The sequence below is a fragment of the Colius striatus genome, chromosome 10 (assembly GCF_028858725.1).
Source record: "Colius striatus isolate bColStr4 chromosome 10, bColStr4.1.hap1, whole genome shotgun sequence".
Lineage (NCBI taxonomy): Eukaryota > Metazoa > Chordata > Aves > Coliiformes > Coliidae > Colius > Colius striatus.
This window is the reverse complement of record NC_084768.1, coordinates 25,475,356-25,494,157: the sequence shown is the minus strand read 5'-3', so window position 1 is coordinate 25,494,157 and position 18,802 is coordinate 25,475,356. Positions and strand designations below refer to the sequence as shown.

The window sequence follows — 18,802 nt, the reverse complement described above, 5'->3', positions numbered from 1 at the left end:
CACACTGGCCCTCTGTATTGTACAGGGTACATTGTACAGAGTACCTTTGTATAAAGTAACACAGATGCCAGACTTCCAAATAATAAAGAGCAAAATACTCTTTCTTTTCTAAGCTCATATCTGGTGCACCACTACCAGTGGGCTGAGCAGGACACTGCCAAGGTGTGCTTCAGCCTATGTCTTTGGGGACTAAATGGCTCTTGCTTTGGCACCCTCTCCAAGCTGATGGCCAGTCAGATGAGGTGCACATCTAGTAGCCATCTACTGAAAAGCCTGAATAAATTCAAGGAATCTGCTGTTGTGGTAGCTTTCATAGAATCATAGAATGGTAGGGTTGGAAGGGACCTTTAGAGATCATCTAGTCCAACCCCCCTGCAGAAGCAGGTTCACCTAGATCAGGTCGCATAGGAACACGTCCAGGCGGGTCTTAAGACCTCCAAGGAAGGAGACTCCACAACCCCTCTAAGGATAACACATCACAGCATGAACTGGTCCAAAATTTAGCTCTGTATGTATATCAGGGTACTTTATAAATCTGCATTTCCATTGAAATCCTGTCAGTCCCTTCAGAAAGTATTGGCCAAAAATGCAGTAACTGATACACTTACTTCCTCCCCAGCTAGGAATTATGAAAGCTTAAAAAAGAAAAAAATGAATAAAAGAAAAAAGGCAAAAAGGAGGGAAGAGTTACCTTGGGATCCTTGCTGTACAGACTGGTTTTGAAAGTGAGCATATGGTTTATTTGGTATTCCAGAAAACTGCTGCCCATTTGGTGACTGGCTGTGTGATGATGGAGAGTTGTGTTTCTGCAGTAGGGAAGGTGGAACTAGTGCTTTCAGGGGGCTGACAAGTGGAGAGATTATGTTTGGAGCAAGCCTAGAAAAAGAAAATACAGAAAAAGGTCACGTATCACATCACAATATGGGAAAATTAAATACTTGAAAGGCCCCATTTCCAGAATGGCCAAACTATAGACGTGTTTATTTTGCATGTAGAAATCATATTGTTAAAGAGATAAGAACGCAGTGCTGCTTTCAGGTATTCATTAGGAGGAAAGGGAGGTAGAAAAGGATTTCTATTCCTTTATGCTTGCTTCCTGTAGCAGAAACAATGACAGGATCAAAATGAAACCACTCCTCAGTAAGCACCTTAAACACAGCTCAGTTTAATTTAAAATTTCATGAGCTGAGATACATGTCCAGAAAACAGAAGTGGAAAATGTAGTTAGAGCGAGTAAATGCAAGTAAATGGTTGAAATGCCTTCACAGCTGTAATGGGGTGAAGCTTTACACCCAAGTTGCAGCCAAGACAAAGAAAAGCATTAGCTTCAGTTACTGCTCGTGTAGGATTTTTTAGACTTTGCAATGTGGCTTTAACTGCAACAGATGGTATTGTCCTTGCAGTGAAAAGGCCTGAGTAAGTGTTTGCTTGCAGCAGCACTGCTCAGTGTAAGACTGAGAAGTGGTTGCACCTGAGAGATGGAAAATTCCCCCCAGCCGCCTGGGACTCAGGCCAGCACAGGAGCACTGGGGCAGCCCTGCCTGGGACCAGACCCTGACCCAACACTCCCACAAGCAGCTGCAGCAGCGGAGGAAGAACCTCGCTAACCCACCTCCGTGACATCCGAGGGCATCCTCTGCCACCCGTCATGCACAGAAGCTTCAGTGCTTCCTCCCTACCAAGGGCTGGTGCAGTAGCTGGCCCAGAGGGACAAACCAATTGCCAGGGATCTGTCTTTTGGCCATTTACAGCCAGATAGATGACATAGCACAGAAAATGGGACCAAAAACCTGACCATTCATGTACAAGCCTCTTTTACAGCTGCATTAAGCCAACCCTATAAATGAGTAAATGGTTAGAAGGCAGAACTTTCCCGCTCCTACGGTGGCTGTGACTAAATGGTGGTCCTGCTCTGGCAGGGGGGTTGGGATAGATGATCTTTAGAGGTCCCTTCCAGCCCTTAAGATTCCATGATGCTGCTCCACAGCCACACTGTCAGATGTGCAGGCTGTGCACCACGTACTCTCTGCTGCCTCTGGAGTTTTTGCTAAACCTCAGAAGGGGCTCTTTGAGCAGCACGAGAACCTTCAGACACCAGAGAAACCACGTGGCTATTTGAGAGCCACCTGTCTGAAACTCCACAGGTACAAGTCCTGAGGAGCAGAAATAACAAGGTTATAATACATGCCACCTAGCTGGGGAAAACATATTGAGCACAAAGCACTGCAGCACACAAAGAATCAACTAAAAACCAAATTTAATCTCTCAGTGGTGTCTTCCTCTACCTCTGCACAAGCTGGTCAAACACCATAAACCATGATCTGCAATAGCAGTTCATCTCCAGTTTACATGACTGCTTCTTGGAGCAGTTAGGATTAAACTTGGAGAGCAAGGCTATGGTTGACTTAGGGTTCAGCACTACATGGGAGCATTCAAGAGGTAAATATAGATGAACTGTGAATTAATGGTGACAACAGCTTAATCAAATTTACCATGAGAGGCAGCGAAACACTGCCAAAAGCTGTCACAGTGACACTCTATTAAAAGGGACTTAAATAAATCAACCAGTCACAGCCCATCCTATGCTGAAATAATTCCATCACCCAAAGCAGGAAAACAAGGCATGTAACACAAACCACAGAGACTGAACAGCCCCAAACAAAACTGCAGAATTAAACTACTATGTTAAATTGGTTAAGGCAAGGATATTTTTGAGCCAAATATGTAAGAACTGGAAAACACCTTTTTTGTGAGAAAGATAACAGCGCCCAATAAGCAGTGACCGGAATTGTGTCAAATAAAAGAGGACTTTCAGCCGATTTTAAGAGTCAACATGCACAGAAAGAAAATCTTATCTGGTTTCGACATTATTTTTTTTAGAGCCTATCAAAAAGAGCCCAGCATCAGCTGGGGTAGCCCTTGCCCTCCCCGAGGGGCTGCAGAGGTGCTAAAAGGGACGTGGGGGATGCAGAGACCCTGTGCCCTCTTCAGGTCGGCGACAGAAAATGCTCTCTGGAGTCTGAACCGCTGAAGTGCAGATGCTCAGCAGAAAATGCCGTTTATTTGCTACGAAGCAGCCAAACTCTAAGATCAGCTCCCACGGGGCTATAGTTTTTTCCTCAAAGGTCTCAGCAGAGAAATAATTTAACACAAATGAGCTGTCGTGCAGCCCGGCTACATTCTGCAAATGCTCCTGAACGTGGATGGGGCTGACGTCATCTGCTGGGACCTAACGAAAAGCCTTTGCTAGGTCTCTCCCAAGGCTGCGTGGAAATGCTGGCAAAGCACAACCACCAGTGACACAGTGGTCACCAGCCCCTTCAGCCAGCACACACGGGGACATCGTCCTCAACGTGCCAGAAGTGCTGTTACAGCCAGGAAATACTTCTATCTGAAAGGAGATTAAAAAGATTGCAGTTGTTTTCATTGGAAAGATAATAGCTGAAGAGATCATGATAGTGACATTTATATGGATAATGACCACACACGCATTTAAAAGAGAAACAAAAGATGTACTAAAAACTCCAAGGCCTGGAGGAGACAGAAACCACTCTGAATGAGGGGGAGAAATTCTTCTGGTGAGCGAGTACCCTGCAACTGCCTGTGTTGGGTTTCCTCTGCCTTCTCTGGAAATGTCTTGTCCTGGCTACTGCTGGGAAGCAGTGCTCCCCGTGGAGGCCTGCCTGGCGGCCCTCTGCCCACGGCTTTGTTGGCATGGCCCACTAATCACATTTTTAAATTCTATGCAAATATGTTGCATGTCAAACAAAAATGGTACATTTAAGGTGTCCTGCTGTGGGGATACTGAAAATCCCAGCTTCTCTACTCAGTTTAACTACTCCCAGAGGCTATTTAAATCTTAACCCTCTGAGAAGAATGTAACAGTTCTTGTTATTTTTAAAGCAGGCTTCTCCCCATTCATGCTCTTGCATTCCCCTTTTTCCTATGTGGGAGCTCAACAGTTGTGACGTTCCAGTTTGTGCCTGGAAGCCTTTGAAATGATGAGTTAAGGGCAGGTGAGATCCCCTACATGAGGCAGGAGAGTGCAGAGCCGGGAGCAGGAGTCACACAGAGCTGCCAGCTCGCTGCTCCCATCCGTTCTGCTGCCACGGTGCTGGAGCTCAGCAAACATAGCTGTCTGCTGGCAGCCAGTATCCTAGGAGCCTACTGTGGCACAGGAACTTAAGCTGAAACCCCCAAAGCTCCCTGTAAACACTTGGCCATTGCTGCCTCCTCTGCATGAAGAGAGTTTCATACAGTTGAGCAAGTCACCGTAAAATCTATTACCTTCTGCTCAGGCTCCCCCAAACAGGGAGTTTAACATGTTTCCCATAAGTTAAAGCACAGTTTTTAGCTAGGAAAGAGCTTTGCTCAGCAAAAAAAAATCTGTATTAGCACAAGAGGCAAACATGGGGATTTGTCTCCTTAAAATATTCATCAAATGCCTGCAGCTTGAGCTGGTCCCTCAAATATTATTTTGTGTGTATGCATGTGTGAATGTGCTCTGGCACACTCCAGGAGAGTATTTTCAACAGCTAACTGCCCAGCTCCCAGTGCCATGTTTTTAATTCTCTCATGAATATTTCCCTACTAATTAGGTTGCTGTGATACTTAGGTTGTTAAACCAGAGGAGGAATCATTCTTGATACAAATTAAATAGATCATGCATTAGCAACAGAAAAGAGCTTAAAGGGAAATGTCTTTGAAATTCCCAGGCAGTAGCTCAGGCATATAAGTTTCAATAACTAATAGCCTGGACATTTCCTGTTAATATTGTACTGCAACCACAGTTTGCTTTGGTATGGGTATTAATAATAAATATATACCACATATTTTACTTTAATTGTAACTTGTGTAATTCAGTCCTTTTGGGGACTTTTAATATATATCTGTGCATATATGTAGCTATAGGGAGAGATACAAATAAATACACTCACGTTGAAAAAATCCCTTATAATTCCTTAACTCATTAAATTTGAAAGCTCTAGGCTATCCAGGATAGTTCTGTTCAGGAGCATAAACTCTTTGCTATCTCCTTAACCTTGTGACAAAGCTCAGAAGAATCTGCAGTTCTTACAGATCGGTTGCCCTGCTGATGTAGTTTGACTGGCTAACAGGGATGCTCGATGGTAACTCAAACAGCAAATTAACACACTGCAAGGCTTTTACTACTCCATTATGAGAAACTCTGTGTCCCTTCAGTGAAAGGTAGCCTGTTAACTTGCATTGGCTTATTCCTAGCCACTATCTGACACAGACGCCAATGAAGTTAGTAGCAAGCCCTCTCTGGATCTAGATCTACAGCTGCCTACTCATGAAACTGCTGTTACTATAAACTTTGCTGTACGTAGTGTGCAATGCAAGCAGGAAAGCTTTTTCACCTGAAGATTCATTTTGGTAACTTCAGAGTTAGTGACAGTAGGTGCTTCTCAATCCCTCTGCTCCAGACAGGTATGCACCAGAGGTTCCTTTCATGTGTTTAGTTTCAACTCACAGTAACTTCTGGGAACAGCAGTGTGGTAGGAATAATGTGCCACTTTCTTGAGCAATGATAATAACAGAAAGGGAACTGCAGAGCTGGATGCAGTAACCATCTACTTAGTGATGATCATATACCACACAGGGGTAAAACAGTTTAGTTGTGATGCATTAAGTTATCATGGGAGGTAAAAACAGCTGAAGATATACTAGAATATAAGACATGGTTTTCTTACAAAGTTAAACTGCCAAAACCAGAAGCATGCCACTGAAAGAAGAGAATTTCCAATGCAGTTTTTCAGATGGCAGGGGTGCAATGGAGGAGCCAGCCTCCTCTCCACTCTGTCCAAGACATGGGAGCAACAGGGCATGCGCCACACAGAGAGGCAGGTTGGCTTAAAACGAAAGGAGCATTTTGCTTACATAGCATGCCCTGGCCTGTGGCATTCATAGCCACAGAAAGTCCCATAATCAAACAAAATACCCAGTGTTTTAAAAAGGGACTGCATAGTTTAATGGCCAAACCCAACATTTCCATGCTAAGTGAGGGGTAATCAAATCTTATGCTTCAGGATGTAAACTGATCGCCCAAGGAGGCAGAGAGGAATTCTCCTCTCTTTTCTCTCATCATACAACTCTGTGTGATTGACCAGGTATTGTGGGTTTTTTCAGATTTCCTTTGAAGCACCATGTGTAGGATGGTGCTGAAGACATAATACTAGTCTTGAGGGACTTATGGTTTCAGGTGGAATTGCAAAGCTAATGCATTCCTGTCCTGAGGATGCATCAGTAGACAATTAGGTAAAAGGACTAATCAGAAAAATCAGAAGAATCTTGTTTATGGCATACCTTCATCCACACAACCGACAGAAAACTATTGGAAGGAGTGATCCTAACTGACAGCATCCCCTGTCTGTGGTACTGCACACACTGCTGCTCCAGCCCAAACCCCTCTGAAACCACTGGCTTCACAGCCCTCCCTAAGGGAAGCTCCGGAGGTCAGATGGGATACTGCCCACTAAGAGTAATTAAACCATCTGTTAGAGACAACGAGGCTCACCTCTACTACCAAGCACTCCTCACATCAGTGAGAATGCTCAGAAATTTCCATCTTAACAGAAGGATTTTTTTTAAAGAAGAAAATTGAAAGTCACAACATAGAAGCCATTGACCTGTCTGTGCTTTTATGAAGTACATTGTAACTTCAGAGTCTCAGACATCCCAGTAAGACTTTCACATACATTTTCTTGTGGTCATGTTTTAACAGTATCTTGGATGGTGAAAGCTCACATTAAATTGCAAGTAAGGTCTATGTGAGGGAACTCTCTCCAGCATGCCATGAGCTAGCAGTGACCTATAGAAAAGACCTCTGATAGGCTACAAGTACCATTACCTTGTTTTAGAGTTATTTCTCATGCCCCCATGTTCAGCCTCCCAAAGCAGGCAGTGCTGTATGAGAATCTATTTTCACAATGCACACCAAATATCTTGCTCCAGAATTATTGAAACATAAAGAACCAAAAAATAAATACAGCCTGACATTAATTTTTCTGAGCCTTCTGTCAAGATGCCTAACTGTATGTTTTCTATATCCATCCACAGTATTTAGTCTGAGTAAGAAACAGATTTACACTTTGCTTTAGCCAGTTTTTGTTCAAGAGCAGCCCCTGGACAAATCAACACAGGGTAAGAAACTGTAAAGCCAGACTTTGAGCTGTTAATGATCCAGACAAGCTTTTTCATGATCCAGCTGATCATCTCTTGACTGCCAAGAACTACACATGATATACTGAGGGACTAGATATTGAATGGCATTGAAAATTTAAAAATGAAAATCAGTTCAAACTAAGATTCTTGAATAAAAAATGGGAATGAAGTGTAACCACAAAATAGAAATATCTAAGCTAGGGATGCTTCCAATATGAAAACTGTCTGGGTTTGGGGTTTTTTCAATAGTGTGATGGCTTGAGTGGCAGATTCCTCAGCTAGACAAAGAACCTCAACCCATATCCCATTGAGTTCAGGGGAAACAGGACTAAATCCAGACTGAAAAACATCTGTCCTTTATCTCAAATAACTTTTGTGTCTATTTGGGGTTATATAACCCTCCTGTGATCCAGTTCTCATGCATGGCCTATCGTCATGTCAATCTTGACTTGCAGAATGACTTTTAATTCATATTTCTATGAAGGAAAGTGCACAATAAAGCACCAGAGTAAGAAGCATAAAGCAAAGAATCTCCATGCTTTATCTTAAGTGACTCAGCTTTGCAGCTAGTTACAAAAACGGAGATTTTCCATGAAACCAGGTTCTGCCATAAAATCCAGCATGCCAACCATTTCATTCATAAAATCTCTCCCCCAGGCATTATAGTTACTTATATTGTGAGAAAGTCCAATTCAGTTCCAGGACCAGGAGGTTTTATTTTTTTTAATGGGGAGGGAAAAAAAAAGTTAACAGTGATTTTCATCTCTTCCCATAATATTAAAAATGATGTGTAAAGCTCTGCTAATCTGGTCTCTGGATAGCGCCCAATCTCTTGCCACGTGTTTCTGTTCTGGGTCGTGCCCTACGGGAATTTCTGTCAGCACATGCTCAGGAAACAGTTATAGTGTTCACTTTTTCTTTCCTTTTTTTTAAGATGGACTCTATCTGAAGTTTGGTGAACCTTTGCTGTAATCACTGCCAGGTGCCTCTGGCTGCATTTCTGGAATGCAAGGAATCTTTTCCTTCTCTCCCTTTCTTCTTTTCGCCTCTTCCCTTGATAGATAATAAATCCTTCAATATAGATCACCTTGCATTTTATTTGCATTGTTGCATTTTATTTTCTGTGCATTCGTTTTCTGTGAATGACCAAACAAGTTACTGGGCTGGGACACACTTCCCATCTTACAAGGCTTCAGCCTCTGCCCTGTGTCTGCGAGATAGGATACTGTTTCTGTTTTCTCTCTCTTCTGACTGTGCTTGAGGCCAGCTTGAGTAGGTGGCTGCTGTCAGGAGACTTGGGCTCTATTCCTGGCTCTGCTTCTAACACAGCAAGTGATGTAACTCCCTCTGGAACACCTTTAAAGTCAGATAGAGGCAATATCAGCCTTTTCCTAGCATCTAGGTAAAAACAAAGTACTGTTTTTCATTCACAGTACTGACTCCAGGTCTGCATCTTCACTCACCTCTACTCTCGAGTGTCAACAAGTGCCTGCACAACGGGTGCAGGAGCTAGTTAGCTCCAAGGAGTAAGAGGGGCTTCAGAAACTTTACAGAGAACACTCCTCAGGGCCTTTCATATGACTGAAGAGTCTTAGGTCATTCAATTGCTTTAGAATATTTTTAGTAATACCCATAACAGTGAGATGAAAACAACTTTGGGATGTAAATGACATAAGAGCCAAAGGTGTCCTTTCCTGGTACACAAAGGCTTTCTGTGTGGGCCTTCTCTTTGGGTACAGTGACTTACTGACATGCCATCTTTTCTAACACATACACATGCCAACCTCAGTAAAACAACTCAGCTTTTCTGCAGTGCGCTTTTGCATTACCATGCAAACTTACACATACACAGGCACGCTGCTTCTATCTTACATTAATATCTCTACAATTGTTCTGACCTAGTGCTTGCAATTTCTGCAGTTAGTGATCACTATGGGGCCTGTGTCAATCTAAGAGACATTTTTATTTATAAGAGTTTGTTCAATAACCTTTGAAATAAAGCTGATGAATGTAAGAGAAGCTGCTACATGTAGGGGAGATTTGAACTTATTCTTGCTAACAATCTAGCAGGAAAATACATTTCAAAAGTAAAATAATCCTTATTATTATGGTCAAGAAATATCAAAACATATTTCAATGAAAAGGGTTGCTTTAGGTTGAAGTGAATGCCAGGAAGTCAATTAGACATGGAATCAAACACAGGCATTGTCTACTCAATATTACCTGTCGTGTACCGCATGCTTAACTGATCTATCTTAGCCATTTAAGGTCCTTATCCTCTGGCAAGTATGCAGCAAGAAGCATCCATGTGCAGGCAGATTCTGCACAGGTAAGCTGATGTCTGCTTTCTTCAAGTTTATGGTATAAAAGGCACTATACAAAATCATGGGAGATGTTAAACCAACGTAATCATTTGTTACACCATGATAAATGACTGTGTTGGCCTGTGTGGTTCACACCTGACTGCAGAAGTTGTGCTTAAAAACACAACTTTGAAAAAAAGCCCCTGCTTTATAGATGTTAAATGTCAGTTCAACTACAGATAAAACCAGTAATGGATAAAATAATTGATATAATGCAGAAGAGCTGTGGTTGATTCCATCTTAAATGCTGAGTTACTCTGACCAGCTCCTTTAACCTCCCACCTTCTCCTGTAACTTCTTATTTCTTACTCTGAGTTTTGCTTACAGGGTCTCTTTTGGGCAGACAACACAGTGCTTGCTTTGAGGTGCACTGGTGAAGGCTCTCTAATGAATGTCATTCCAGCCCTTTCAGAAACATAAATGAATTACATGCCCACCTATTTCTGCTGATGGCCAAACGATATTTTACCCCACAATCAAGTGCTAAGTTATTCTTAACCATGTATTGTTGAAGTAAGTCTGTGCTAATGCTAATTTTGCTTTAAGTGTGGGGGGAAACTGTCTAAGCCTATCTGGACATGATTATAGATGAATTCTAATCACATTTTCTACAATGAGATAAATGACTTGGGATTTGAAACCAGATGCTTTTAATTACTGACTTTCTTTGTTACGTGAACCTCAGCTCCACACCTGTACATTGTTCTTTCTTTAGACAGATGTACTGATGCTCCTTTTGCGTGCTCAGATCCTTAACACTGAGATAAATTATGATGGGTTCTTGGCTTCCTCCATTGAAAATGTTTTCAGCTGTCAGAGATATCTGTTTCTCGTTATGGGTTTTAGTACTTTTGAAAGCAAGACTGAAACACTGACTTGTGTATTCTATTATACATGAAAAGTATTCTCCAGTGGAATCTACAATCAATGAGCAATGTATCTCCTTGGTCCTAGGAACTGTTATAAAAGCTTTCCAGGGTATTTCTAGAGAGCTTGTTTCCTACAAAGATTCTATCAACATGCAAGTTCCCAGTCTATTTATTTATGTGAGCTCACAAACTTAAAGATTAATAAAAACTAGACATAAGTACTTAAGACATCTTATTATCTCTTAATGAGACTAAGGTACACAAATGTATTTTCCTACCTGGCCTCCTTTTTGGCAATTCAACGAGATAGGGTAACATATTGAAAAGAATCTTCCCCATTTCTCTTACTGCTTTTGGGGCAATTTCTTAAATCTTATCCTGGGACCTGTCGTGCTCTCCAAAACTAACTGCTCGCAGACACAGCCACAATTGCAGTCTGGTCCCATATGATGAGGAAGCACCCACCAAAATCATCACCTACCAGCAAAGCTGAAGCCAAAACCAATGCCACAGAGCAGAGATGCAGGGTTGTTGGAGGGTGCTTTCTCCCACCTTGGCAGGGAGGGAGGCTGGACCAGGTTCTTCTTTGAAATGGAGGCACCCTGGCAATGTATGTAACAGGGCTGAAAGGTGGGTAGGAGGTGGCTTATACTCTCTTATTGCCAAAGTCTAACGTGGTAGTTGTACACATATGAATCTTATACACCAGGTTTTATCCTGCATATTTGTTTTGAACCTTAAAAATATCAGGAATTTAAATTCTGCTGTTCCCTGGTTGAGCAAAAAGGGTGGCTCTGGGTACCTTGTGTTACTTTACATAGAGAGAAATGAAGGACTGAATTTATAACAGAACTCTTTACATTTAAGTGTTTCTGTGGTATTTGAATTAACAGGTGCTAAGAAGCAAGCAAACAAAACTAAACAAAATTAAGCAGCTTCAGTAAAATGTCTCTTTTCACTTGATTTTTTTAAAGTCCTGTTTCTTGTGATTTTTGTATGAGTAAGTGGCTCTTCAGGGGGGGTCTGGAAGTGGTTACAGTTATCAGGTGAGAAGCCCAGGCAAGAGAGTTGTGTAAACTCCTTCCTCTAACCTTGATTACTTAATGCTTTATATTAAAGGCTCGCAAGGCTGGAGTCAGAGTTCTCATTAATCACCACCTATGGACATCACAGATGCCTTAATCCCACTAGCTCTTCATTTACTGTTGTGTTTACAGAACAGAAATGACCTAAATTACCACAGGAATATATAAAAAATAGTTTCCTTTTCCTTAGAGACACATCACCTTCCTGATGAAGTTATTTGTCAGTACCTCCAGCTTCTTTTGAGAACATAAGTGCTGTTTGTTATGAGTGACACAAGTGACAGAGGGCCTCACAGTCCCATACAGAGGGACCGTGTTCAGATCCTACAAAGTGACCTTGTTAGGTCATTAAGCTAAACCGGTGCAAATCCCTAACTTGCTGCCACCACTCAAACTCACTTAACTTTGGTCAGGTCAGTTTCATTTAAGCTGATAATTTATCACACTAAATATTCTAAACTGGAATTTACAGAGATAGTTTACACATAAAACTAAGTACATTTGTGTATGACTTAGATAATAACAGCTAAAAACAACAGTAAAAAGAAAGCCAAGTGCAACATTCACCTAAGATTTAATACTAAAAGCTGGTTTTCTGTCTTCATTCTGCTAAAAATCAAAATAGATTATTTTTGCAATGGGCAAATGAAACTGAGTTAGACATTAGACATGGCCTATGCTACAAGAAATGCTAAAATAAACTTTTGCTACCTGAAATAAAAAGTAAATAAATCTTCAAACCTGGATCATAACAAGCCCACTTTCTGGATGCCAAAGTATTTCTCAGTCACACACTTTTAGTTTAATTAATACCAATATAAGTACTTTTTTTTTGGGTCTAGCATATCCTTCATACCAGAATTTGGAAAAGCACCCTGCATATTGTATAAAGCCAGTATAAATACATTTGGTAATGAACTCAGGTTTTCTTAGAACATTTTCAAGTGAATTAGATAATTTTGTCAAACTATTTAAATGTCTTAGCAAACCATTTGGGAGAACTGCCTGCCTGCACTTGGTATTGACTTTGGCAAAGGATGGTATAACATTGGGCTTTTTCTTAAAAAAAAAAAGAGGAAAAAGCTTTTAAATCAAATTCTGAATCTTATGTCAAACTTGAGTAGACTATTTGTATTCCACCTCGTGTAGTTTTTGGCATCTTGCATATCTGATGACTCAGTAATTAGATTTCTTGATAGTAATCATTTGGGTCATTCCACAGACTTAAACTATTTGATCCAGTCTTGTCATCGTCCTGATTCACGGGATAGAAATTCTTTGCCTTTACCTAAACATGAATGCTGAGACAGCTGACAAATGAAGCCAAACATGACATCTGTGCCAGAAAGCTGGAGCAGTTAATATGAAGAAAGGTAGTGTTAGGTGTTTCTTTCCTATTGTAAACCATTTATATTTGATATGAGTAATGGCATACAGCTATGAAGTGGCAAAGGTGGAACAGTTCTGCAGTTCAGTGGCTCCAAGCATTAGATTATTAAGTGATTTTGCCCAGTTAAATGGGTGAATGCTTTAACCAAAACCCTGCTAAATCAAATTCAGAGACTTTTAGTTCACACTAAGTTTCTGTACTTGCAATTAAAATGTCATGTGTGGGCTTCATTTCAGCAGTCATTAATGATGTAAGCATAAACAAATACAGCAAAAAGATCTCGGACTGTGTGTGACAATGCTGAAGGCAGATTACCTTGAGGTGAGACACTGAAAAATTACAGGTAATTAGGTCATGAAACTAGATACCCTGTTTTAAAATAACTATTTAAAAATACATTCCACTGTCCATTTCCTGATGTTTGGTTCATTATTAGAAATCCATTATCACCTCACTCTGACGTTTTGTCATAAGATATTAACTAAGGTGTTTCTGCAGAGACTTTGCATTATGTAGGTACATAAGCACTGAGGTTATAAGTCAGCACCGTTGTATCCTCTGAGAAAGAACACCTATTCCTCTACAACTGTAAACAGCAGAGAGAATGCTGTTGTAAGTTTTGGCCTAAGCAAATGATCAAAGTGTCTGTAGAAGGAGCTCAGTGAGAGCTCACTCAGCATGGTGCTTTTGCTGAGAGAGGTGCCTTGCTCAGGAATGGAGACACAAGGGGCAGCAAGGAGAATTCACCGGGGAGCTCCACATGCCCAAACTAGAAAACAGAGTTTGCCCTCATTCTAGTCAAGACTCTGCTTTTATTTATTTACAGTACCAGTTCATGAAATGCCTTACAAACAAATCCACCTTACTGACAGCCTGTTAAATCCTTCCTATAATTTTGTTTCATTCATGGTTAGGATTTTTTGCCTTAACTCCCCTAGGAACCAACTCAAAGAGGAAACAACTGAGCTGTGCACTGAGGAGCAGTGGGAGGAAGGGATCTCACTCCCCCAGGCTCAAGTAGTCCCATTCTGCAGACACAGAATAGCTTGTGGATTACCTTCACTTTGGCCTGTGTGTCTCTGTTCCTTCTGTGTGCACTCGCTGCCTCCTCTGCTACAGAAAACTTCATATTGATCTGGTAAAACTTCAGTCTAAATCAGCATGCCCAATGCCCCTTGTTGACCACAACTCTCCAATAGGCACAAGTGCCAACAGGAAATACAAGGTCTGGAATGTGGGTGGCATGGCAGGGAAGGAAAACGGTTGGGCACAGGCATCTTATGTGGCAGAGACAGGGTCTGTTCCCATGATGGGCAGATATGCATCACTTGCTGAGAGGGGGCACTGGTACCTGCTGCTGGCACAGGTCAGGAGAGATGGCTGAAAGGCATGAGGAATGAATGAGGATTCATTCCTCAATTAAGAAAAAATGTCAAGTTATTTGTTCTTAATTGAATTTCCTCAGTCAGATTGCTCTTCTACTGCTCCAAGTGTAACTCTCCTTACTGCACCCCTTCAATGTCACATACACTACCTTCTGCCCTTTGCTTCAAGCATACAATTAAACACTTTCTGGACTTTCCCCATATAAAAGAAAGGATGGGTCAGTTACTGGACTAGGATTGGAAGACTACTTTCCATTGCTGTATTTGCTAAAGAACCTCAACACATTCTTAGGAAAAAAACCACTCCTCTTTATCTCTCTGTATCCCAAGTCCCCATCAGTAACGCAAAATCAGAGTCCTCTCCCTGTCCAAGGTGTTGGGAAGACAAAATGTAAATCTGATGTTTAATTTGCATGAGGCTAGGCATCCAAAACATCTGACAAAAAGATTAGAGTAGAATTTTATGGCCTACAGAAGTTCTTCACTGTTGAAATGTTATGAGATCCTTGAGCAAATGGTGCTTTAGGAACATCAGCTACTGTAGCAAGGCAATGCAATTCATACTGCAGCACTGCAATCCAGAGAATCAGTGTGATGATATATCCTTCCCTGATTAGAAGCTTGCTGTTTAATGCCTGCTGCTGAGGGCTGCAGCACAGAAAATCTCACTGGAGAGCAAGGAAGTGAGAAAGCCTGCTGCTCTGACACAGTGGTAAATGCTGTCTTATTCCTGAGCCAGTCACCATTTGGAGTTTTACCCCTTGAGAGACTTCTCATGGCTAAGAAAAGTTCTCTGCACTTATCCAAACCTACAAGAAGTCATCGAGGAAGAACTGGGGAAAGAAACCCCCAAAATCTAAATTCAGTTGCATTCTATAAAGAAAAAAAGAATCTGAGTGTGTTTTGTTGAAGACAAGGACAAGGCACCAAGCAACCTGCTAGTGATGTCAAAGTCTGCTCTGCTTTGCACAGGGAACAGGGGATGTGACCTGCTGAGGTCCCTTCCAAATGAAATGATTCTGAGATTCTAAACCCAATAAAATGGCTTAGTTTGAGGCAGTGGTTTGCAGTCTAAGAGCATCTGTGCAAAATAAAATAAACAATCATTCGTTATCGTGCCAAACAGAGGCCGAGCATGTTTCACACACATACCCTTCCCTGGCGCTCTCCAGCGGCGACTGATGGTGATGTGGACTGGCAAGGGTAGAGTCGAGTGGATGGTGCCTTGAAGGGATGTCGTGAGGAGCCGGCAGCATAGCTGGTGAGGGGCTGTTGTGGTTGGTGCTGGAGCCGCTGTACATGCCTGAGAACACACCGATTGGCAAAATAAAGTAAGCAGGAAAGACGCATCCGAGTGAGTCCTTGAGAGTCGCCGACTCCTCCCCCATCCACCCCCGACCCACAGCTACTTCTGTTGGGAGAGTCACACTGCCAGGGCAGTTACCTATTCAGGGACACATCAGCCAGTGCTGCTGTGCTTGCAACGGCACACAAAGCTGTAGCAAGGTATTTTCGTAAGTGTGTGTCTCCCCTTCAGCCCTCTCAGGTGGTTCATTTCTTCCTTACTACGGCTGCAGACCTTGTGAGCGCTCCTCCTAGCAGCTGGCAGGACTCTGGCCTTGCCTTCACTATCCTTCACCCATGATGTGCAGAGCTACACATTCAGGAAGACAGAGCTGTGTGTCAGCTACACTTGGACATGTCTCATTACCACTGACAGAGTTCTGGATGGCACTCCTCCCAAATCCTGGCAGTGACATGGAACAAGCAGAAAAGATCATGAAAATCTGGAGCTGTGGGGAACGTGTGACAGCCCTCTGGGTGGATAACACATAGCTGAATGTCAGCATCTGTTTCTGTGCGACTGAAGAGTAGAACCACTAAGGCAAGATTCCAGCCACCTTTGTCAGAGACTTCAGATGAGTCAAAAACCTCTCATGAACAATGAGTCCTCAGCTGTTGACAGATCTAAAGCAACAAAAATGAACCACATCATCTCTGTCTCCCACTAGACAGTATTTGTCAACCAGCCAGTGAAACCAACTTGCTTTCTGCACCTAAAGCCAGACAGAAGGGGCTTTAGGAAGTCAGATGTTCCCAGGTGATGCTAGGATTTATTTGTCAAAGCCTCTTCTGGTAAGAGTAAGTCAGTAGCTAGGATACTACATTGCAAAACTGTTTTTCTACTGGTGGCTTCAGTCCATTTTATAATACAATTGCTTCCACCTCCCCCAAATCCTTACTATCCCTACATTCATTATCAGGTTTGGAGGATGAGCCAAATAATGATTTGACCTTGACTGTACAGTGTCATGTCACACTTCAGCTGTATTTCCTACAACATGCAGCTCAGGTACACTGCCTCCACAGCCTGCAGGAAACTGCTGAACCTATAAAGAGATGTTCATGCTCTCTTAAGGCTAGCGGACTGTTACTGGCCCCTGTCAATCACTGGCCCCAAAAGCTCAAAAAGCCCTCAAAAAGCAGGTTTAGCAGTGTGGTAACCAGTAAACACTTCAAATGTCTTCTCTTACAATCCCAGACCTGAACAGTTCATGAATGATTAAGAGGTCTCTCCTGGACCCTTCCATACTGACTCAGGTGCTGAGGATAGTTCAATTCTTTGCATGAGGTAGATGAGGAAGACAGAGTACCTACAATCAGCTTGCTGCACTAGAGAAGCAAGAAAATGTTACAGAAACATCCCACACATTCCTATGATCAGGGAACAAGTCTTGCATGATCCCGTGCACTCAAACACACCCCATCAGAAAAACAAATCAAACAGAATCTCTGTTACCCTGAGTTTCTGCCATGATGGCCCAACCACTAAACAGAGGAGTTTACCCAGCTGTGGACACCCACTGCCCACTTGGGCTAGAGAAGATGTACTGCTACAGATCTCCGCTCCTATTTTAAGCCAGGCTTCTTCCACTCACCCTGAGTTTATCCATTGTTTGACTTGCTGATCATGCCTTCTCTGGAGCCTTTGTGTGCTGAGGCACGTAGGGTTTGTTCATTAAGGTGTTTTCCTACTTCTTCACCTACCACAGCCCCCTCGCTCACACTTGGTTTGACTCATGGCATTGCTTGTGCCGCTGAACCCCTTCCACCCCGCAGGGGAAGGGGACTGACACACATGTGACCAGAGAGGTGAGCAGAATGAGGCAGATAAGCCTTTCTTCCTAAGGAACTGAGTCTAAACACTGAGGCCTGACGTGCAGCTGTGTCCCTCAGACACAGGGCTCCTGTTAGAACAAGGGCATCAGCCACAGCACTGTGTGCTCCTGGGGCTGGCAGTGAGGCGCTGAGACTGCACAGCCTGCCATTTGGACAAGGACTACATCCACCCCTGAAGCTTCCAGATAGTGAGAAAGCTGAAACATTAACCAATGTAGACAAAGGGTCGACCCTATTGTTCACTTGCTTCTCTTGCATGGGGTATCTGCCTGTAATTAGGAGTACTTCGAAGGCCATGTGTCACACACAATGGAAGATGGGATTTAATACGAGATCCCATGTGAGTCTGCAATGAGACATGAGTCATTTCTGTTGAGTCACTGAGAACCAAATTGGTACTTATTTAAAGTTAGAAGTTATTTATCTTTCACAGTGCAAAACAAGGGCAATCCAACAGAATAAGTACATCCTTCAGAGAGACAGACAGGCAGTGTGCAGGGTGTACTATACTAGGCACTGTGGATGCAGTCAGCCATTTACGCTGCTACCTGAACTCATTTTGACTGTAAAAAGTTTTAATATACATTTGTATTCCAGACTTAGACACTCAAAGTTTGGAGCTTCTGTCACTCCATAACTACCTAATGGTATGTTCATGGGTGATAAGCCCCAAAACAGTGCTCTTAGAAGGAAATATTGGCAGTTGCAGTTTATCAGGAAAGGGAGAGCAAACTGTTCAGAGAATGTGGAGGTATCTGCTGATATGAGGGTGTATGAAGTCCTTCCCACCACCAAACCCTGACAGAAACAGAGTTCTTGGAAAGGAGAGAAATGCTGTCCTTGCCAAGAGGATCCCTTTGCCCAGGAAACTAGGTGTCTCTACAGGAGAAGTCAAGGAGGCGAGAGCAGTTGCAGTTCGAGCCTCACTGTAATGTTCAATACTTCTAAGATTTCACTTATTTTACAATTTCTTTTCCCTTTTTCCAGCAGTGAGCTATAATATTCTGAGTACCTGCAGTCACACAGAAGCCTCTGGAGCTGTTATGAACGACTACTGTAAATGCAGCCCACTTCAGGATTGTGCACCCTGGGCCTCTTCACACATTGACCATCTGAGCTTGTAAATATATGTCATCCATCAATATTGTAAATGGTTTGGCCTCTAACCTTAACATCTGTTGCCAAAACAGTTATCTCAGCATCTGTGACTAGCAGCCTTTCTTTTTTTCACCAAGCTTTATGCTGAGACCAGAAAAACAATAACAAAACATGCCCAGAGAGAAAATGCCTGAGTGGAATTATCTAAATGGAGACACTTCCCTTGCAGGGAGAGTAACACAAGCTC

At 42.5% G+C, this 18,802-nt stretch overlaps 1 protein-coding gene across 1 annotated transcript in view; it reads right to left on the bottom strand.

The window, feature by feature from the left end:
• The window catches only part of GLIS1 (GLIS family zinc finger 1), a 192,645-nt gene that overhangs the window by 9,588 nt on the left and 164,255 nt on the right, over window positions 1–18,802 (bottom strand). Inside the window, exons 8-9 of the mRNA XM_062003848.1 lie at window positions 15,430–15,580; window positions 692–876 (exon numbers count right to left, since the gene is read on the bottom strand). Coding sequence (XP_061859832.1) covers window positions 692–876; window positions 15,430–15,580 — 336 coding nt within the window. The remainder of the gene's footprint in view (window positions 1–691; window positions 877–15,429; window positions 15,581–18,802) is intronic.